The sequence below is a fragment of the Gossypium hirsutum genome, chromosome A07 (genome assembly GCF_007990345.1).
Source record: "Gossypium hirsutum isolate 1008001.06 chromosome A07, Gossypium_hirsutum_v2.1, whole genome shotgun sequence".
Classification (NCBI taxonomy): domain Eukaryota; kingdom Viridiplantae; phylum Streptophyta; class Magnoliopsida; order Malvales; family Malvaceae; genus Gossypium; species Gossypium hirsutum.
The window spans coordinates 24776790-24800669 of NC_053430.1; the positions used below are offsets into that span (position 1 = coordinate 24776790).

General features: G+C 31.2%; 2 protein-coding genes across 45 annotated transcripts; both read left to right on the plus strand.

Annotated features, from left to right (window-relative positions):
- The first annotated feature begins 5027 nt into the window (after positions 1-5027).
- On the plus strand, positions 5028-6665 carry LOC121232233 (ubiquitin-conjugating enzyme E2 20). 2 transcript variants are annotated; one of them, XM_041117833.1, is made up of 6 exons: positions 5028-5521; positions 5734-5761; positions 5849-6076; positions 6157-6220; positions 6305-6364; positions 6452-6665. In XM_041117833.1, exons 1-6 carry the CDS (start codon positions 5412-5414, stop codon positions 6496-6498), a joined length of 537 nt encoding a protein of 178 aa, XP_040973767.1. In that variant the 5' UTR covers positions 5028-5411; the 3' UTR covers positions 6499-6665. The 2 variants fall into 2 exon arrangements, with proteins under 2 accessions (XP_040973767.1, XP_040973766.1); XM_041117832.1 differs by having other exon boundaries at positions 5157-5521; positions 6157-6364.
- A 2436-nt stretch (positions 6666-9101) lies between these two features.
- On the plus strand, positions 9102-21317 carry LOC107887036 (serine/threonine-protein kinase MHK-like). Of its 43 annotated transcripts, none has more exons than XR_005930571.1 (12): positions 9167-9351; positions 9484-9556; positions 16381-16473; positions 16883-17065; positions 17391-17532; positions 17958-18035; positions 18226-18287; positions 18743-18811; positions 18971-19060; positions 20111-20177; positions 20262-20312; positions 20996-21317. XR_005930571.1 is itself a non-coding variant. In XM_041117839.1 (8 exons), the coding sequence occupies exons 3-7, from the start codon at positions 16456-16458 to the stop codon at positions 20272-20274; spliced, it is 318 nt and encodes a 105-aa protein (XP_040973773.1). In that variant the 5' UTR covers positions 9149-9351; positions 9484-9556; positions 16381-16455; the 3' UTR covers positions 20275-20312; positions 20996-21317. The 43 variants fall into 43 exon arrangements, 8 of the variants coding, with proteins under 8 accessions (XP_040973773.1, XP_040973768.1, XP_040973775.1 ...); XR_005930543.1 differs by having other exon boundaries at positions 9168-9351; positions 17870-18035; XR_005930548.1 differs by having other exon boundaries at positions 9168-9351; positions 17870-18035; positions 18226-18283.
- The last annotated feature ends 2563 nt before the right edge of the window (positions 21318-23880 follow it).

The following is a 23880-nucleotide window of genomic DNA, read 5'->3' on the forward strand; positions in this document are numbered from 1 at the left end:
GAGTCGTTTGTCTTTGTGATAAATGTCTTGATTACTATTTGATAGTAATTGACTTTTCCTAAAGGAAGACGTAATAGTTACCATGATATTACATAGTGTCATATTGGAAGAGCAGATTTATCCTAAAGAGATTAAGGATATCCCATTGGTGCAGTCGTAAACCAACTAAAAATTCAACAAAGACAAATGCACTTATTAATTAATAATATAGCTACGGTGAGCACAGATATTGTTCACACGAAGACTAAAAGTACTACTAATTACCGTCTTTCTATTATTTAACCAACAAATTGGAGTGATTGATAAAACTAAAATTAACTAAATTGATTAACTAAAGAACACATCAAAGAACAAATTAGGAAAATAAATGATTAACAACCAAGAAGTGAGACAATACCTAGGAAAGAATTCTGTCATTATCAGTCTAAATTACTCAATTTCTTCACTTAATATCTTAATCCGTAAAAATCCCTAAGTTATGCTAATATCTCTCTTCAAGACTAAGAGCAACTAACTCTATATTGATTAATTAAAATTTCTTTCTAATTAAAACCTCTATTGTCACAATAACTTGATCTATGGATCCCCTTATTAGATTTGAGTCTAATCCAGTAGATTTATGTCATTCTATTTCTAGGATTGCATGGAACTCCACTCAATTACGCTAGATCTACTCTTAAATAGGGTCTATTCCTCCTCTAATTTAAGCACATCAAACATGGATTAATAGTCTAGAAATATTTAACCAATAATTAAACACACATAATTGAGAATAAGATCCAAGTATTTATTGCGTAAAAATAGAAATCAAATAACAAAATCCATCCTAGGGTTCATCTTCCTAGGTATTTGGAAAATTAGTTCATGATAGCAAATAAAAACATCCTAGCGACAGTTTAACCACAAGAAACAAAGAAAATCATAATAAACGTCAAAGAAATCAAAAGGAGATCTTCAATCTTAATGGAAATCTACTTCAGAGTCGACTTTAATGGTGTTTTTCGAGTCGTTTTCTTGAGTATTCTATAGCAACTCTCTCCCATCTTCTTATTTTTTTTCATATACAGGTCTTAGAATGCCTGAAAAACCAAAAAATTGTATTTTCCCGCATGTTTAGAGTGCGATTTACAAAATCCACACAGTTTGGCATATGGCTGTGTGGCAGCCCATGTGGCTCACATGGCCGTGTGTTTAGCCTGTATGGCTCTTGAAACTTGCTCTAATTTTTTGGTTTTCACTCATTTTTCACTCCTTTTGCTCTCAAAGGCTCTCCTAAGTATAGAAACATTAATTTAAAGAATTAGGAGAATAAATTTCACTATTTAAATTTAATAATTATCCAAAAACACATTAAGAATGAGGCTAAAACATGTTACTCATGACATTTATCACCTATTAGGGTAACACACTTATGACATGGTTAGTGGACAAGCACTTATTAAGTAGCTTTCATAATGGTATGAAATTAGGGATAGCTCAGTTACGATACGATAGTGGAATAACTTCGTAACTAAATAAATTTATAATTAATAGGTGAAAAGTTAGAACTTAATTATAAATTATTTAAGCCCTAATTATATGTGCCCAATCAGTACCTAGCTCATTGAAACCATAAATGAATTGGATGTAGAACCAAATGAAAAAAAGAGAGAATGGAAATGATGAAGTTAGAGAAATGAGTTGCATTCACAAATGAATATGTTTTCTCACTAAGTACAGAACTAACTTGAGAAATAAATTAAGGTTTACGAATCATTATTGAATTAATTATAATTAAATAATTAAAGTACAAAATGGAATCAAACTAATTAGTCATTATAAATCCATTGAATATTGAAATTAAATATATTTCCTCATAGATTCTTTTATGGTAAAATTGTCATGACTTTAGTAGAATTAGAATTGAGTTGAGAAAATTATTTAATTGGGAAAGTAATTTAGTTAATTTAATTATTTAAATAAATAATATTTATTTTTGGAAATAGAACATAAATATTGGGTTGGACTCAATTATAAAGTATTAGGTCAAAAGTTTAGTAAATACATATAATTGAACCTAATACAGGAGAGGCCCAATCCCTTTCATACAATAAGTAAGGGGCAACAACCCTTGTAATATTTATTAGGGTGTGTCACACATCACTCTCCTAGTTAGAAGGTTTTCTATTAAATAAATATTATTTGTGTAACCTTTATTCAACTAGGATTCTCCTATCTCTCTCTACAAAACCAGCTCTGTTTTAAAAATTTTTAAACTTTCACTGTAACTAAAAATCATTTTCTTAACCAGATTTTTTCAACAGTTGTTATTAGAGCCAGGTTATTCTATGTTTATAGTATAAATCGATATTAAATTTTCTCTCTTATTCATGTTTGATTATTTTTTATAAAATGTGGCATTCTTTGGTTATATGCATGTTTTGCTATTATGTATGTGATTGAATATATTTTATTATTCTATTATATATATATGATAAAGTAATTTTGCTAAAATTGTGATTCCTAGAAATTAGATTGGGTGTAAATTTAAGTTTTGTTAATTTTTTGGGGTATGAAACTAGATCATGCACTATAATCTCCATGTAAGTTTTAATTTTAATTTTTTTAGAATAATTCATGTGAGCCAAAAACGGACTTAGGGTTTTCATAACCAATTTTTCGACAAATCTCGGAGAATCGAGACCCATATAAAACTAATTGTGAAGACACAAACCCAACCCAACCAACTGATAAAAGACTAATAGTGGTTTGGCCAGTGACGACCTATAGTGGTCTGATCGATGATGGTTGAATGGTCGGCGGCAATGGCCAACAGTGGCCCGACGGTGATGATATGACAGTGGCATCAGCAATGACAACGATGACCCATGTTGGTGATGGCAGTTTGGAGGTGGATCCTTTTGCTGAGTTTTTTCAAGCCTTTTGGGTTTTGGGGAACCCAAAACTAGGATATTTGGCTTTCACTTAAAAGACCCATAAATGTAAATTTTTTATTATCTATTTTTTCTAGGATGGAATCATGAAAATTTTGGCTGGTTAGAGTCATTTAATTTTTATGGTTTTATATGATAAGCATTATGATATTTTAAATTGACTGGAATGTATGTTCATGCATATGTATGATAAGTATGCCATATAGTTTAGGAAAAGAATGTCACATGTACTTGTCATGACATTTTAATCATTCATGATTGAAATTGAAAACAAAAACCTTACATGTTTTTAAAAGGTTGAGTGGGAGAAGGTTTATACGCAAGACTTATTGCCTCCATCAATGGCCTCTTTTGATGGCATGGCAATTTGCCGACCCTAAGGTAGGTATTGTCTTTGTGGATTTCACTGAGACATTTCCTTAAAAGAGATAATTATCCTGTGATAGCATATGATAATTTGTTGGCACTGAGGTAGGAATTATCATGTGGAATTCACTAAAGAAGTTTTTTTTTCTTTTATAGAGGACAACTAGTCATGCATGTTACTCGTTGAGATTCTCTTAAGACGACTCATTCAAGGTATACATAATGATAGATGTTGAGTTGATGGTTATATACTTAAATTCATTCTAGTTAAGTAACTTCCCACGAAGCTCTACTTAAGTTAAAATGATGGTTAAATGTGAAACAATTATTAGTACTTATGAATACCTAATACTTTAAGTTCATGTATTAATTGGATAGAAATTCATGTTCTTACTAGTTGATTAAGATTGCCCCAAGGTGACTTACCTCAATGAGTGTAGGAATTATCATTGCAATGACTTACAAATGTATTTGAGGTTTAATGTAAGACGCATGCATCATCTTAAAGCATATTGAATGTTGCAAAAGTTTTTTTTCAAAATATTTGCTTAATAAAAAGGTATTAATGAATGGGTGTTTTATCTTTCCAGTTTGAAAACAACATCTACTCCCTTACTAACCATACTTACTATGAACAAGCTGAACGAAAATAACTATAATAAATGGAAAAGGAACCTCATGATTGTCCTAAGTTGAGAGAAATTCAAGACAGTTCTTGATAATAAATGTCCTCCAGCCAACCAAATTGAGGCTAGAAATCACTGGAAAGGACCTGATGAGATAGTTCATTGCTATATGTTGGCAAGTGTGACCAATACTCCTTATAAGCAACTAGAGAGTTTTGATTTATACAAACAAATCATATAGCGTCCAATATTTTGCAAGTGTCATAGGTCTAGTTGAAGTAATTTGTGTTTCAATGTAACATTAAGTATTCCAAGGATCGAACCCGAAGGAGATTGATTGATAAAATGAATTAACATAAATAAAGCCTGCAAACTAGTGAGTCTAGGTAGCTAATCGACCGCCTATAAACGTGTTATCATTTATAGTAAAAATAGCACACCAAAAATATATATAATTAGAATGGCGGTGTCTATAAGTATACATGTCAAATTGTAATATAGTATTGTGTACAACGGAACACAAAAAGTATTCCAAGGATCGTACCCAAGGGAAGATGAAATAAATCTATAAAAAATATTTTTACAATAATAAGTCTAAATAGTATTAACCAATCCTATATTATGACCAATTATATACTAATGCTTTTTAGACCCTTTAGCTTTTTTTTTTCAATTTAAGTGAAAATAACTTAAATTTATTTTTTTTGTTTCTTAACCTAATAAAATGTCATGTAAATAATTTATATACAACTTAACAAAAAAAAATATGAAACATAGATAATGAAATTAGTGAAATTGAAAATTGAACTAAAATTAAATTTTAATGTATACAAATACACTAAATTAATGTTAATATATAACATTACAAATTGTACCAAAGTTGAATATCTAATTTTTGTATTTATCCCTTATGCTTGAAAACGATTATTTAATTACAAATTAAATATACTTTTTCGTAAGAAAAGTAATTTATACATTGCCCAGTAATTCCTAATCACACATCACCTAACATTTCTCCCGCTACTTTAAGAATTTTCTTTAATATATTATATTTTTACTTAATTTTTTTAATATCATCTAGGAGCCTACATACAAAAAGCGAAAAAAAAAAAGTAAAATACATGAACTAGCCGTTGGGACGCTTCAAACTAATGCACGCGCCGTCCTTGCAACGGTCAAAAAGATCCCATGTTTTGAATTCTCATCTCCTTTGTCCACCTACCTCCATAAACGACGCCGTTTCCTTTTCCTTCCCCAACGTTTTAAAAACCAAACGCTCTCAATCCCTCACACAAGTCACATCTCTAACTCTCCCTCTCTCTCTTAGAAGAACAGGAAACAAAAAAAAGCCCCTTTGTGTATCTGTTCTTCGCATTCTGCTTTTAACTACTTTGGTTTGGACTCTTCAAAATTTCCTTTTTCTGATTTGAGTTGGGTGTTTTTGGGTTTATTTTTTGGTTGAATCAATAGTAAGCAAAAGAAAGAAATGGCAACCGTTAATGGGTACCAAGGAAACACTCCAGTGGCCACTAGCACTGGATCGAAACATCCTGCCCCCACTGCTAAGACTGCTGATGCTCAATCTGTTCTTAAAAGGTTTTGTTTCTTCTTTTTTGTTTCTCTTTTTATTAGTTCTGTTTGCATTGAGTTTTGTTTCTTAACTAGGTGAAACGGAAGGTATTTTCACTTGCACTGGTTCAATCAAGAACCCTTTTATCATTATTGTTGTTTTTATCAATATGAAAATTAGTGTTTTCAAGTTATTTGCTGATCTCTATCTTCTCTCTTTTTTGGGGGGTTGTCAACAGGTTGCAATCCGAGTTGATGGCTTTGATGGTAAGATTTGTAACTCTACTTCTTGGAATCTGTTTGATATTTATTTATTAGTGCAAGTTTGTTGAAAAATATATAAAAAATGATTAGATGGGTGGAGATTCTGGAATATCAGCATTCCCAGAAGAAGACAACATATTTTGCTGGAAAGGAACAATAACAGGAAGCAAAGACACAGTGTTTGAAGGAACAGAATACAAGCTATCTCTTTCCTTCTCCAATGATTACCCTTTTAAGCCTCCAAAGGTTAAGTTTGAGACTGCCTGTTTCCATCCAAATGTTGATGTCTTTGGCAACATTTGCTTGGACATTCTTCAGGTATTCTTCCTTCCTTTGTTGGTTTTTTTTTTGGCAAAAACAAATCCTAGTTTTTTGATGCATTATTGTTTGTTTTGTAGGATAAATGGTCATCTGCTTATGATGTAAGAACCATACTGCTATCCATCCAGAGTCTGCTTGGAGGTATTCTTTTGGTTACTTCTTTTTCATTTCCTTTTCCATTAAATGCTAGTGTAATTCTAATGAAATGGGCTTTTTTTATTGTAGAACCCAACATTAGCTCACCTTTGAACACCCACGCAGCTCAACTTTGGAGCAATCAAGAAGGTATGTTTGTTATATGGTTTTATGAACAGCAAATCTTTCTGAGTAGGGGAATTGTCTGACTTGTTCTATTTTTATTGGGTTTTGCAGAATATAGGAAGATGGTTGAGAAGTTGTACAAACCTCCTAATGCATAATTTGAGAAATCAAAACAGGAGTTTTGTTATGGTTTTTTCTTCTTATTATTATTAATATTTTTTCTTATTGAAGAAACAAGAACATGAAATTTGTCATTTTTCTACAGCATGTATGATTTTACTTTACTATTGAATGTGATAATGATAAAAGCTCTTCTTTCTCGAAATTCTGTTCTTGAATCAATTTTATCCAGAGCTCAAATCAAATGATAAGTCTTACCAAGCCTCACAGCCACAATCTTATTATGAAGGGAAATGTACTTTTCCGACATGAGGGGTTTGCATGCATTTCAATCTGATTAAACCAAAAGCCGTCCTTGTATGTAAAACGGATTTTCTCAAGGGAAGGAGTCAAATCTGATGTAAAATGAAATGAAATCATCAAAAGATCGGGTCAAAATAAGCATTTTTTGCATTAAGGCATCCCAAATTAGACAGAAGAGTTTGTTTTATATGTTGCAGAGGAACTTGAATTGAATGGCATGAAATGAATACAACATAATTACAATAAATCACCTAAGCTTACTTAAGTGGTTCTCAATTTCTTTGGAACAACAAATTTTAAGTTGGAGCCAATGAGTACATATTGGATGTCGTTTGTACACGCTGAAATATAGTGCACCAGTAGGTAAAAAATGAATTATTTATTGAATTATGTTGTATACATTGCGCTAAAAATAAGTTAAATGGGCTGTTTTTGGAGAAAGAATGGCACACGCTTTTCTCCAACGGATGTATTTTCCTAACAACTTTTTAAATGTTAGCAACCGTAAAATTTTTTAAAAGGGGCAACAATAATATTTTTTTCTTAAAAAAATTAAGTCATTTTTCATTCTTTTCACTCGAACCTAACTCTCTCTATTCTCTCTAAGCTTTCAATTCTCTCAACTCTCTCAATTTTTGTTCAAAAATTTCATATACACTTTGTTTAAAAATACTATAGTTTTATTTAATTATTTCGTATATTCATTTAGATTAAAATTTCACGAATGGTAAACTCTTTAATTCGTTTCGATGACAAGCATATTTTCGTCACTCAAGTGATAATGGTAAGAAAAAATTAAGTTTCGTTATTTTCAATTAAGTTAAATTAAAATTTTTTTAATTTTTAAAATATTTTATTTTATCGATATAAATAGACGGATGATCATGTTTTAGAGGAGTTCATACATAATTTGTCAAAGAGCCAAACACCAAAATTTTTGGTTATTTGCAAGACACGATATTCTTTTATGCATCTTGTATGCTCGGAGGCTACAAACTGGATCCTACACTCGTTAGCGCGTTGGTGGAAAGATAGAGGCCTGAGACACTCACTTTCCATCTTTCATGTGGCGAGTGTACAATCACACTTGAGGACACAGCTTTACAACTCGGTTTACCGATGGATAAGTCAGTTGTTATGGGGTTAGCAGTCGTTCCCGGTAAAGAGGACTTTTGTGAGGCTTTTTTAGGGAAGGTGTTGAACAAGTTTTAAGGTGGCCAGAAAGATATGAAGTGGTTGGAAACTAATTTCAAAGATCTTCCTTTGAATGCCCCCGATGTCGTCAAAGAACAATACGCTTGGGCATTCATCTTGTGGTTAATCAAGGACATTCTAATGCCTGATAAATCTAGAAATTTGGTACACATAAGGTGGGTACTACACCTAGTCGACTTCAAAGAATGCGGACGACTGGGTTGAGGATCAACTATGTAGGCCACGTTGTATCGGGAGTTTTGTTGGGTGACGAAATCGGATAAGATGTCAATTGGTGGTTGTTTGCTCCTGCTACAGTCATGGGCGTGGTGGCGACTACCATTTCTACGTCCCCGAATGAACAATCCTTATATGTTCTCATTGGTGACAAGGTAAAAATTATTTGATAATAATATGTAATTAATATAGTAAATATTGTTTATTTATTATATATTTAAATTAACATATCGCTTGAATAGGTGGAACTAAGAGCTGAGTTATGTGAGGCTATCAGAGTAGCTTGAAGATATCCGACTGTTGTTAGATCAACGCTCAGAAGTTAAGGTTAGTTACTGCTTTTCCAAACTTATAATAATTACACAATGATTTGTAATTTAAAATTCTATAAATAACAGAATTTACAATTATGCACTGCAGTTTGAATGAATGTCAGGCGTCGATCTGGATATCATAGAATTCACTCCCTTGGCATAGCCTTGGCATTGTTTCTTGATGCATATTCCTTTACAGACCTGAAAACAGAAACAACTTTTATAAGTTCGTAAGAGCTTAATGAGCTAAACCTCCGAATACCTTTTTCATTCATTCTACGTTGCATATGTTATTTTGCACATCCCTGGGGTATTTCTTTATCTTTCTTCCTTCTTTGGCGGGTACAATACTGAGACTATTATCTTTCTTTCTTCAGAACCAATTTCTCCTCTCTTGAGTGTACTATACTTAACATCTCTCTATTTTCTATATTCTTTCTTAATTCTTACATTATTATCAAACTTAATATCTTTTTCAATACTTATTAGTCTTATCATTTTTTTCGGGCGGGGTAGACTATGCCTAGATATTCCTTACTTCAGTGCATTCTCTATATTTACTTTTAACTCATATTTTTACCTCGCCATGTACTCTAGCTCACACTAGCCTTTCTATGCATCCTTTGTAACTATATGTGGTTCGCTATTCATTTAGGGTCCGTTTGGAAGCCAGGAAAACATTTTTCGAAAAATGTTTTCTTGGTTTTACCGTGTTTGGATGCTTGAAAACATTTTTCAAAGGGAAAATATTTTACTGGACATTGGTAAAATGCCCTTCAATTTGGGGAAAACGTCTTACTGATTTCAATTGTGTAAGACATTTTCCATCTCCTCTTCATCCAGGTAAGGCTTTGTTTTTCATCCGTCCTGCCTTCTTTTTCTTCCATTCTTCAAATTTTTCCATATCTTCTTCTTCTTCTATTCTTCAAATCTCTTCCATTTTTCCTTAATTCGTCGCATTTGGTTTCTTCTCAGGCAAAATTTACACACGCTGCTGTTTCGTTTTCTGCCTTCCCCTCTTTCTCAGGATCTCATTCCTTCTCGCAAGGTATGGCATCTTCTTATTCTACTTTTTCATTTTGTTTTGGTGATGGGTTTTGTGATGTGGAGTTGTGGTTTTGGTACATCTTCTTTAATTCTCCTTTTTATTTGCATGTATTATGGATTCTGATTCCCTTGGATTGAGATTGACGTGTGGTTCTTGTCCCTCTTTTACACCCACTCGGTTCTCTTCATTCTTGCTGTTTCGACTTTTTTTGCCATACTAACAAACCGTGGTCGTTCTCCTAGTAGTCGGCAGTGACTTTGGCTATAGAACCAGAAGCTTCACTACTAGTTCTAGCACAAATACTCTTAGGCTCCGAACATCTTAATTTTGCCAACATAAGAAGTATATGAATTAGGCTCCACCAATTGGAAATGTTAAAAGTAAATCTGGATTCTTCTTATAAAACAGATTTGAAAATCTGATGTGCAAATATCATGATTCGAAATTAGAAGAGAGTTGTAATGCTAAGTATTATTGCTTGACTTATTAATAAAGATGCCAAATATGACAGAATCATCAAATAAGGTATACTTCTTTCATTGACAATCATAGTTTGGTTTATAACAATCACTGATCACTGCCGGGGAATGCTTAAATACACCCTCTATCTACCACAGAAACAACCTAATATAATAAGCACTCAATAGGGGTGATACCACCGGCCATCATTGTTGTGTTTTCCCTTGTTTAAACTTCCACTATCTTTACTATTTCTCTGATGTGGAGGTGGGCTTCAAAGTTGAGCTTCTGGTTGTTGCCTGCGTTAATAGGACGATAAATGGTTTAAAATCATTAGGTATATCTTACTATAAGATTACAACAATAGAATGTCATTGAAGTATAATCTTTTCTGGCATGAAAATTACCAAAAAACAAAGAGAATAAAAAACCAAAAGAAAAGAAATAAAACTCTTTTTCTGTTTACTGATTATGATAAATCGTGTTTTGACATTCAGATGAGAAAAAGAAAAAACATAAACAGAGATTTTAAAAATTCTAAAACATAAACTGATATTGCAATCTAGTTTAGTTGGGTTTATGTTTGATTCTGAGTAGCTATCACCTTATTTTGATCTTATCATTTTAATGCATCTGTTAGTAAGGTCACAATTCTCTTTAAAATATTTGATCAAGGAAATCTGGGTTAGAAAAAAAATGCATGAATCTCTTAACTTAAAATCAACCCCTTGATTCAATTCAAATCAATCATTTCCAGTGACTTTTTTGTATCACTCGCTATATACATGCATAAAGATGATCAAACCCAAACTAAATTCCTTTGATTTTATTTTTTCCCTTTTTTTGGGGGGTATAAAGTCAAGTATTTAAGCATACGGGGAAGTTGACTACTTAATGCTACCAAATAAATCATAAACCTTGTTTTCATTGATACTGATGACCATTTTAGATAAGGGATGGCGCGTTTAGAGACCATAAAGTCTTCCAGTATGGTTCTCCAACATGGTGACACTATAGTTTGATTTGCTCAGTTTTATGGTCAATTAAAACATATAATAAGCAACAGTTAAATATTTAGGTATAACAAACATCAAAATAATACCAAAATGGTTCAGGTTTCATATTCAAACACAACACAACACAACACAACACAACACAATACAACACAACATAACATAACATAACCATAGAGTCTGTAAGAGTTCCCCACCAGACAGATAGGAAAGCATAAGTCGTAAACATAAGTCGTAAACAACAATATGGTGGTGAAACACCTCCCACATATGCATACTTCTAATACAAGACACTTAAACTAACTGCACTTGATTTATTTAGTACTTCCTTTCCAGGGATATAAGAGTGCTGCCTGCAGCTTCCTTCCAACAGAAGTTTGTCTCCAGGACACCTGCGTTAAAAAAATAGATCCGATACAAGTTAACAATAAATATGGTATTCAACTGATATAATGTAAGGCACTGCAAATGGAATGATAAATAAATAGTCAATTGGTTGCATCTTCTCGGATTTGATACAGCTCAAACTTCTGAAACATAAACTGATATTGTAATCTAGTTTAGTTAGGTTTATGTTTGATTCTGAGTAGCTATAGTTAGGTTTATGTTTGATTCTGAGTAGCTATCATCTTATTTTGATATTATCATTTTAATGCATCTGTTGGTGAAGTCACAATTCTCTTTAAAATATTTGATCAAGGAAATCTGAGTTAGAAAAAAATGCATGAATCTCTTAACTTTAAATTAATTTTAATTATGCATATGGTTTATAAATATTTTATTAATATGGGTTGATTATGAGAAGAATAGATTCTTTTAATCTTGCTTTACATTATGTTTAGGATAAAGGTGTGGTTAGGCTACAACAACATTAACAAAGCTTTTCAATACCACCAAGTTCTTTTACTCCTAATACAAATCTTAACGTTCAAGTACACTATATTTCGTCATTTTCCTTTTTAACTACATGCTTCTACTGATATGTTACGTTATAAGGAAGGCAGTATTGAAAAGAGCTAAAGGTCGAAAAACAGCATGTTAAAGAAATAGATTAGTTACCATCACTTGTAGGAGAAGGAGCTGGTGAAGCAGACTGAGCTTCAAAATGTAGAGAGGAGACAAAAGAGAGAGCTTTTTGGGTTTTTTCGAGTATGGAGATGGGTGTATGGGAGAGAAGATAAAGATTTTTGTAAAGCTGTTTTATATAAAATATATTATTTAGATTTAAGGTCTAATATTATCTTTAGTCCTTATATTATATTAAAATTTGATATCCAGTCCTTTTACTTCAATTTTGGATAATTTAAAATTTACAAATCTTATAATATTATTATAGGTTCGGAAGGACAACACAATTACTTCATATCATTGAAGTAACATTATAATTCTTTTATCTTTTTATTCAATTACACGATTAAAACATATGAAAACCAGTCATTGTCTTGATTTGGATGGAGTAGTGATTAATTATACATTTTTATTTAGCATGGGTTCGAATGATGTTATCTTATCCTTTACCCCTAATGTTATATTAAAAAAAAAGTAAATCAAACATTCGTTAAAGAATTATAGGAATCCTATAAGAATGTGTCATGTATTATGTTGTTATTAGCAACTTTTAGTTTGAGATGAATATGAACGAAATTGATAGTTCAAGTATCAAAATAGATAAAAAAAAAAATTCATGTACCAAAGTGAAAATACGAGTATAATTTAAAAGTTAAATCTTGGCGTAAGCTTGAATAATCCACTTTATAACTTTTAACATATTTGTAACATCACAAAAAATGAATGACCAAATTATGTAAAATTAAAATAGATAGATTAAATTTAAAATTTAAACATAGTAAAAAGACCAAAACTAAAATTATTGCTTTAAATTCAAAGTGAGAAACATATGATAATAATAATAAAAGGACAGCTAAATCAGAACAATTGTGTTCCAATACTTTTTCAATCATAACCTTCATCATTTCAGCAAATTCACTTTGTTTTCTCACATTTCCTTTTTTTTTTCTTGTGATGAATATGTCTTAAATTATGCCCCTTTTTTGTTATTATTTAAGTTGGGGTTGGTTAGTTAACTCTATTCCCTTTAATCATGGTAACTTTAGTCATAGTAACTTTAGTCATTGCTTGAGAAACTTTCATATATGTATGTATGCACTTTAGTCATGGTAACTTTAGTCATATATGTGATCTTATGAAAATTTTGCATCTTTTTGTAGTGATCAAATATTTGTGTGGCATTATTTTGTGTAGATGGATCATAATCAAGATCAAAATGCAATTGTCGGAGTCGTGGATTTAGTTTTAGCTTTTGGGGCTCTCTGGATTAAAAAATTAAAAACTAGGAAGGAAATTGATTCTCACCCTCAGGTGAATCGAGATTATGAAAGAGAAAATTATATTAATAGTATTTTATATAGTGGTGACCAGTATTGCGTTGATGTGATAAGGATGAGACCGATAGCCTTTTTTAATTTGTGTGATATTCTTAGTAGGAATAATTTGTTACAATCAACTAAATCGGTGAATATTAGGGAGCAAGTAGGTATATTTTTTACATATAATTGGTCATAATGTAAGGTTTCGAGTGATTGGATCTAGATATTATAGATCAATTAAGACAATTCACCGTTACTTTAGGGTTGTATTGAGAGCTATTTTGAAATTGTATAAGATAGTTATATATTAGATTACCCAATGAGTCAACTCCTAGTGAAATCAGAAACAATCCAAGGTTTTATCCTTATTTTAAAAATTGTATTGGAGCATTAGATGGAACTCATGTTCGTGCATCCGTTCCACTTAGCATTCAAGGAAGATTTCGTAGCCATAAAGGGGGGACGACACAAAATGTATTGGCTGCCATTACATTTGATTTGAAATTTTCCTATGTTCTAGCTGGTTGGGAAGGTAGTGCACATGATTCTCGTATTTTAAGTGATGCACTTTCACGCCCAAAAGGATTAAGAATTCTGGAAGGTAAGAATTATATAACATTAAATATCAAATAGTTCTAGTAAACTCATAATTTATTAGTAATAATTATGTTTTGTCAAATTCACTACAACAAAATAGGTTTTTAGTGGCGTTTGTATGAAAAACGCCGCTAAAGAACGAGCATTAGCGATGTTTTTTAAAAAATGTCGCTAAAGAACGAGCATTAGCGGCGCTTTTTAAAAAAACGCAGCAAAATTTATGCTCAAAGTCGGCTTCAACGGCTTTAGCGGCGCTTTTTTAAAAACGCTGCTAAAGATCAAGTATTAGTGGCGCTTTTTTAAAAACGTCGCTATATGTACACCTTTAGCGGCGTTTTTCAAAAAATATTGAGCTTTTAGTGGCTTTAGTGGCGCTTTTTGAAAAATGCCACAAAAAATGAAAAAAAATTAAAATACTATTATTTAAAATGATTTTAAAGATTTTTGGTATATGACTAATTGTTTTTAATTTATATGTTAAATATTTTCTTATATAACTGTAAAAGAGATAGTATTAATTTTAAAATATTGAATTAATTATCATTATAGTTTAGGGTTTATGGTATAGGGTGTATGGTTTAGGGTTTAAGCTTTAAGAGTTACTATTTTAAGGTTTATGAATTATGGGTTTTGGGATTATGATTTATGGTTTATGATTTAAGGGTTGGGAGACAATGGTTAGGGGTTTAGGGTTTAGGGTTTATGGTTTTATGATTTATGATTTATGTTTTATGATTTAGGGTTTATAGGGATACGGGTTAGAGGCTAGGGGATATGAGTTTAGGGTTTATATTAATTAGTGTTTTTTAATTTATATATTAAATAATTTCTTATATAATTGTAAAAGAGATAATATTAATTTTAATATATTAAAATTATGATTATAGTTTAAATTATTTAAGAGATAATAGATAAACTTTATATATATTAAATGGTTTAAGATTTAAGGTTTACTTGAGATTTGTTACATGATAAAATTTTATACAATCAATTAATGCTTTTATATTTAAAAATATTTAATCTAAACCATTTCATATATATTTAAATATTAGATTAAGAAAAAAACATTGATAAATAAATAAAAAAATGTAACAGAATAATATGGATAGGTAACTATAAATAGTTAGGGTTTAGGGTGTAAGTTTGTTGTTTATAATTTAGGTTTTATGATCTAGGATTTAGGGTTTGGTGTTTGAGGATCAGGGTTTAATTTTTAGTGTTTAGGGATAAATATGGGGATCAGGGAGTAATTGTATATATGAACTTTAATTTTATCTAGTTCTTGTAAATTATTAACATAATTATTGATATAACATCATTTTATATTTATATATTGCATACATAAATATTTATATTTATTCAATATAAAAATACATAAATATATTTTTTAAAATGTCTATGATTAAATCAAAAATAAAAAACTTAAAATTTTAATATTTAAAATTTTAGTCCATATTTCAGTTAAAAAATTCAATATTCAGAATTAAAAAAATTCCAAAAAATGATAATCTCAACACAAAAATTGTGAAAGAAAAAATAAAAAAATTATGTTAAAAATAAAAAAATTAAAATTTAACAATAATAACGTTTTTGGATAAAATGCCCCAAAAAATTGAACTATAGTGACATTTTTAATAAAACGCATAAAAAATTGAGTTATAGTGGTTCTCGCAATAAATCAAAGAATTACCGGCGTTTTTTTTAAAAATGCCACAAAAGGCTATTATTTTTTTTATAAAAAAAGGCAAAATCCCGCTCGTTGTTTTTGGTTACCTGCTCGTTAACCAAATCCCCCAAATTATTTCTTTTTCCCCAAATAAAAGAGAAGAGGGGGGAGGAGGAAGAAGAAGAGAGTGGAGATGAAGGGACTAAAAAGGTCAAAGGTAGTAGTAGAAAGGGGAGTTCTAGGAAATCTGGTCGAGATTCGGCTGAGAAGAAAGAGCCAGTGACAAAGCTTTGTTTTGAATCGAATTAGGGAAAGTGACAAAGCTTAAAGGTATGTGGGTGGTGTCCAAAAAGAACTATACTGGGAGACGAAAGAATCACGGATCTTAACGACTGGCTTTTGGACACCCATAAGCCTTTCAATGCTTTATCATCCGAAGGTGTTCTGTATGTTGAATTTGGCTTGGTAGTACCCAGTAGGTGTTTGATTTTATTTCTCAATGAACATTGTTTGGATTTATTTGAAGCAGTAAACACTAAATAGTTATAAATTCTCACATAAGTCTGTCTATCTGCAACGGGAGGATGGTGATTAATTATTTAATAGTCCAACATCTATTTTTTTATTGTGTTGATTTATGTGCTTGCAAAGTTGTCTTTGTGCTAATGATGTTTTCTAAATGTATATTTTTAATATGTCCAGAACACGGCTGGAAATCCAAGCTGATGCTGCTTGTGTGGATCTTAAATCTCGATCTCCATATTTTTATGAGTTTGGATGCAAGATAGCATCACTGTGAGTCTCTCCGTCAGTCCTTGTAGTATCTTTTAGAATCTATGCTATTTGGATTCGAGTGTAAGCGACAAGTACTAAGTATATTATCCAACACGGGTTTAGTTAAAATTTTCTAAGTATTTCTTTTTTGTATTTAGAGGATCCTTAAAGGTTACGTCCTCATGGATTGAAGAATCCAAGCAATGTAGGATCCGTGCTCTTAGTTCATCTCTAGGCTGTCTGGCCAGTAGACCTTCTAAATCCAACTGGTCCAACAAGATTGTTTCAAATTGGTATCTAGAGAGTCTTTATAGGATTATATATATATATATGTTTGAGCACAATTGTCTGATACTAATACTTAAAGAAGTCCGAGTAACATAATGAAAAATGGATTTCTCAGTCGCCACTTTGTGTTTTGATGGGATAGGGTTGGTGATAAAGCCATTGAAATCTTGCTCTTATCGGCATTCAAGATCAGATATAAGGAGATCTTAATCAAGGCATATACTGCAGCATACACAATGGCTTCCAAATTCTTGACCCTCATATACTGCAGCATACACAATGGCTTCCAAATTCTTGACCCTTCTAACAAAAGAAGAATCAAATTGTGGGAATCCTTTTCCTTTATTTAAAGCTTATTTCTTTCAGTGCTATGCCTCCTTTAGATGTATAAACATTACAATTCTGCTATGTTATCCTTAGGTACGAGTGTTAGGTACAAATATGTGCTTGACACGAGTACAACCAAATTTTTTTTAAGTTTTTCCTTGTATTTGGAGGATTCTTAGAAGTTATATCGTCATATCCATATGTCGAACATAAGCATTGCGTATGGGTATTTCGAGAAAGATTGATTCTTTGATGTTCTGCTTTTCCTTTTGTATGCTTTGCAATTTCAATTTTTTGCTTACACATTTTTTCCTCTCTTATAGGAGGACTTCTTGTGCTTTGTCCTGCCCATTCTTCAGTCAAGTTTCCAAGTGAGAAGTCCAGAAAGGCCCATTCTGCAGCCAAGTTCCCAAATGAGAAGCCTGGAAACTGTCTATCTGCTGAAGATAAGGTGCCAACTGAAAGGTAATTAATCAATTAAGATATCTTAGACGTCTTACGCAGGTGTATAACTCCATTGCATGCTTTTTGAGGGACTTAATCATTATATCTTTGACTTGCATATGTGTTTTATTGTGCTGAGAGGTAAACTCGTATACTGATGATATTTTTGCAAGTACTGAAATTTCTCGTTAATTGATTCTTTTTGGTGTTAAAAGTTTCATGATTGATGAAATGGATACGCAAAATCTAATTTGGAAATTCTTCGGTTGATAGAATACCCTTAATGGGCTTTTCTTTTCACAGCAATTTACTCTCATGTGGTATTTATTTAGTTATTTATTGTTTTATTTTATTGCAGTTTCTTCTGGTCAAGTTTGAAAAAATGATTAGTGTAACTGTATCCAAGTTTTGGAGGCTGGATGTCACTCATGTGATTGCCTCTACAGATGAGAATGGTGCATGCACTAGGACACTTAAAGTTCTCATGGCCATTTCAAACGGGAAGTGGGTTCTTAAATTAAATTGTGAGTTCGTTGTTCTTTTCCTGTTAAATAAAATGTTGCAGATGGTTGGGCCACCTATAAATCAGCTTGCTGTATTTTCTGTGTTATTTTTTTTTATGTTATAAGTACAGATTCCTTTTATTTTATTTACAGATACTTGATTGTGCTATGTACTTTGTGTAATTTGTTGAGAAATTCTTATCTTTTGCAGGTAAATAAACCATCACTTATATTCATTGATGAAATTGATGCTTTAGCAACTAGGTATGGTAGGTATGGTAATCTTGTTGCTACTACTATCCGTTCTTTTTTTAATACAAGAATTTGTTGATACCACACCATTTGTTTCAATATATGTTAGAGCATATATGAACACCAGCTGAGTCTTCTTGTAGAAAATTGGAGCATATATATGTAGATGTATATGTGTATACACACATATATAACGTATAATATGAACAATATTAGAAAAACTTAGGAGCTGAAATGTTCACTTTGGAAAATGATTCTGGTGTTTCTTGCCTCAAAGGGGTTCATCAACTGCTCAATGGTAATGAGAAAGACGTTGGATTGGAAAAACTTAACTCAGTCTATTGTTGGTGGCTGTCTTGAATTTTTTTTTCCTATTTATACTCTATTATATTTCTCATGATAATAGTGAATTTACTGAACGTGGAACTTCCTTGAGTTGTTGCTCCTCATGCTTTTTGTAAATGTTTTCAATCTAGGTTGCTGTTAAGAAAATGAAAAGAAAGTTCTACTTTTGGGAAGAGTGTATGAATCTAAGAGAAGTTAAGGTAAGCTGTAATATTTCTTTGAATGTTAACAGTCATTTGCTTTTTACATAAGCCTTAATCTTAAGAGCGTGTTCCATTTATTGTGTACCCTCATCTAAGAGAAGTTAAGGTAAGCTTTTCACATTTTCTTTGACAAAATTAGTGAATTATTATCTGCAGGCCCTTCGTAAACTAAATCACCCTAATATTGTAAAGTTAAAGGAGGTTGTCAGGGAAAGCAATGAACTATTCTTCATTTTCGAGTACATGGTAAGGGTGCTTTTCCAACTTCACATTATTATTCTGCCAAAGCATGGGTTTTATGATTTTATCTTCCACATAACTATTGTATCTTCATTCCCCACAATTATAATTTAAGTTGCCTTATTTTCAATATTTTTGGTCAACACAAAGCTTGGGGACATGACTGATTAGACTGGAACTAGGAACATGGAGAGAACTTGTCCATGTCTTGGTTACAAATACCATTTTGGAATCATTTCTTAAGCAGGTGTTAGGTTACCAGGATCTGTTCAATTAATTACAATGTTTAAGCTTTTAAAATTTGAAAGGGATTCACTTTTGAAGAATTCTATAATTGATTCTAGTGTAAGAGTTGTGCAGATACTAACTACTCCCCTCCCCTTTTCCCAAGGACAGGCAGGGAAAAAACAAAGAAAAGAATAGAAAAAATCTCTCCAATTTTATCTCTTTCAACAAAATATCATAGGTTTTTTTCTTAAACAATAAAGGTTTCAAGTGGTTGTTTTTGCCTGCTGATCTCACTATTGAACATAACTCTTTCCTTTAAATATAATGATAAAATAATTGTGTACTTCTTTAAGCCACTTTCAGAGCAGTAGGTGCTTTTTTTTTTCACGATCTGTTTGTTTCTCAAGAAAGTATGGAAATTTTGAGCACTTAATTTAATTTTATAATTATTTTAATAGATTAGGCTATATTTGGCTGCGAAATGAATACCAAAACGATTTTGAATTGAATTTGTTTTAAGATATTATTCCAATAGCATCAGTTTCTATCGCCGTGTGAACTTTTAGTTATAATTAATGAAAAAAAATCAGCTTTTTTCTCTCTTCCATTTAAAACATTTATATATTCTTTTGATTTATTTGATGTAGTTGATTTCGAAAGAACTTGGTGTATTTGCACGAGAACTTTTGTGTGTTCGCTGCAAGACTTTTTTACGTTTTACTTGTATTGTTTTGTTCTCAGGTTGATCAATAGAAGTTCTCGTTTTTCTTCCCTGTTTCATCTGGGTTATAATTGGTTGTAACTCTGTTTTCGTGTTATCTTGTTTAGGTCAGAGCATTATGCGACAAGGCATAAAATATGCATCTCAAAGACTAGATACATTTGCATGTGTTAGGTATAGAAAAAGGTGTTTCCATTTTGGTGTTAAGATTTTATGCAGTGTAGTTGCTTACTGTCTTACACTATATTGTCCTTTTAGGCAAAATGGTTGAACAAGCAATTGAGCAAATTATGGCCTTTTGTTGCAGAGGTAAGATACTTGTTCTTATATATATTTTTGCTATAAGATTCATAGTAGTTGCTGGTTATTTATTTCAAAAAGGCTGAGAGAGGCTTTTGTGTAACTGAGGTTTTCCACCTTAACAGATGAAATTTAGGCAGGTTGTTCAACTCTTTTGGTGCTTTCTGAAGTGAAAATAATTGAAATTGTTCTCTATGTAACTTATAATTTAGTATTTTTTCATAGTAGATAAACCAGTATTAGCTATTGTGTTGGTTGTCCGCAATATTAAGCATTCTGAGCATCAATATATTTAGATATTTTGAGGTTTAAAGTTGAACTCAAGGAAGAAATAAAGATAAAAACAACTAACATAGTGGATCAGGAAAATGCTTTGCCATGAGCTGCTTTCTGTTTGACTTGTTTACATATCTAAATAATAGATTGTTTGAGGATAGGCCATGGATTTGGTGATATTTTTTATTTAAACTATGTAGGTTTTAGATGCAACGCCTGTACATGCAAAGGCACATGATTAATAACATGATCAATGACTTTTGCCGAAACAAATTCTAATTCTTGCATTATGGTGGCATTATTAAAAATTTTTCTTTCCATATCATAATTCAAAGAGATCGGATAATGTGTTTTGACATATGTGGCTTTGAGGGTCGTATAATTGATTTCCTTATTGGCCTGACTTTGGCTTACAGGTGCATACTTTGCCTTTCTGTTCCAGTGTTTTGGATTCTCTGGCGATTGAATTGAAAGCATCAAAGCACTTCTCTAAGTTATATGCAGGCATTGCAATACTTTGGCTTCATCTAAGCTTGAGCCAGCCTTCTTTTGTATATTGTTTTTTCTTCTTTTTTGATCTTTTTTCTTTGATTAATGAGAGGTGACGATGAATTGGCAGTCTTTTCTCACGAGGATGAATTTTGTTTTAGAAATTGTAATACTTTGTGTGTCTGTGTGGGTTACTTTTTATGTATTAAATTACATATTGAATTAATGTTTATGTATTAAATTTAAATTCATTAATTTTTATAATTAGTTTTGAAGTTTAAATTTTAATGGAAAATTTAATTTAATTAATATTTTTTATTTATCTTTAAAAGTATATAGTTTAAATTTCAAATTTAAAAAATGAAACATATATTTAACATAGAAATAAATATTATTTAATTAAAATAAAATAATTTTTTAAAAGGTTATGATTTTTAGTGGCGTTTGTAGGAAAAGTGTCGCTAAAGGTCGTGTTTTTTAGTGGCGTTTTTAGGGAAGTGCCGCTAAAGGTCGTGATCTTTAGTGGCGTTTGTGGGAAAGTGCTGCTAAAAACCATGACTTTTAGTAGCGTTTTTTCATAAACACCACAAAATGTTAGCAGCGTTTTTTGCGGCATTTGTAAAAGCGCCGCAAATAGTTTTAGCGGCGCTTATATAGGCCCAAAAAAAGTCGCTAAAAACCTGTTTTCCTGTAGTGATTGTAGGTAAATATTATCTTGCTAATGCTGGATATGGATTCGAAATGGATATATTACCCCATATTGTGGTGTTCAATACATTTAAAAGAGTTTAGTGCTCAGGGGCCTGAAAATGCAAAGGAACTCTTTAATCTTCGTCATTCATCATTATGAATCACTATTGAACGTGTTTTTGGGATTTTGAAGAAATGGTTTCGTTTATTAGATGCTGAACCATTTTGGAATTTTCAAACTCAAGTAGATATAGTTTTGGCTTGTTGCATCATTCATAATCATATCATGGGAGTTGATCCTAGTGATTTACTTAATTAAGGATTATACGAGGAGCCTGAGTCTGATTTGATAATATCAACTCTTACGGAGTGAGAAGAAAGAGAAGAAGCAAGAGAATGGTCTGCTAAGAGAGATGAAATTGCAGAAACTATGTAGACTAATTATATGGCTAGAAATATTAGGTAGGTTTAGGGCTTAGGGTTATTGTTTCTATGTTATGTATGTTTTAGTATTAAAATTGTTTTTTTTTTGTTAATGTTGGATTCTGAAATTTTAGTTTATTATGTTTGCTAGATTCTGAAATTATTATGTCTTGAATTTGTTAGATATTGATTATGTTTTAAGCTTGTTGGATATTGAAATGATTGACAATAACAATGATTAATGTAGAATGGGTAAGGGCAACAAAGAAGGGACCTCCAAGCAATTCAGGTGGACAAAACCGATGTAACATCTTTTTCTTGAAATTTTAGTAGAGGAGGCCCATAAAGGAAATGAGCCTTCTAATACTTTCAAAACAGTTTCTATTAATCGAGTTGTCGAAGTAATTTCTTAAAAATTTCAAGTCTAATGCGATGCAAAACATGTGGAAAATCATTTGAGGACAATAAAAAAATAGTTGCAGATTATATGCATTTTCGGTGTGAAAGTGGTTTTGGATGGGATGATAACATGAAAATGATCACATGTGATAGAGCGACATATGATGCAGCAGTAATAGTAATATATGTATATATATGTTAAGTATATTTCAATTATTTTTTACTTGTTATTCTAATTGTGTATAATATCCAACAGACACACAAGAAGTATGAACCATTTTTGAATAAAAGCATTGATCATTATGATGAAATGACTTTGGTTGTTGGCAAAGATATGGCAACAGGGAGTTTTACCAGAATATTTGCTGACATAGATTTGGATGATGATAACCAGGATTCAGTGCCTATAGACTGCGAGAATGAAGCGACTGAAGAGGTAAGAACAAATGTATCTTCATCTGACACATCCAAACGTAAAAGAAAAAAGGCTTAAGAAAGTGTCGTTGATGAACAAATTAAATTTGTGGGTGAACAACTTGGCAAAATTGCTAATGCTTTGGAACAATTTACTGCAGATAAGACACCACATCTTTACGAAGAAGTGATGTCAATGGAGGTAGAAGGATTTGATGATGACTTCTTGTGTTCTGTGTTTGATTATCTAGTGAGTCATGAATCTGAAGCAAAAGCTTTTTTAGTTAAAAGTAAAAAGCATAGAAAAATTTGGCTTCAAAATTTTTTTCAAGGTTGAAGATATTGATACTTTTAATGTGATGTAATATTAGTTATACACTTGGACAATGTTGTTGTTATCATGTGGTGTAATATTAGTTATCATGTGGTGTAATATTAGTTATGCACTTGGATAATGTTGTTGTTATCATGTGGTATAATACTAATTATGCATTTGGATAATATTATTAATTTTTAGTATTAATTGTGGTTTGGAAGCTAATTTATAATTATTCAATCCTTGTTTTTTATTTTTTTATAACACAATTACAAATAATTTATTTGTTATGACGGTTAATATTCTAGTTTAATAATTGAGTATTATAAAATATCTAAAATGATTTATTTATTTATAAATAAATCATTGCAATACATGTAAAAACAATTTAGAATATAAATTTATTAATATATATATATAAATATATATAAAATAAACTCAATCAAACAAAGAAAAGATAAATTCTTAAATATATATATTTCTTAAAACAACTTTTCAGGAAAATATTTTCAGGAAATCTGCCAAACAATATAAAATATTTTACACAGATTCATCCAAACACCAGAAAAG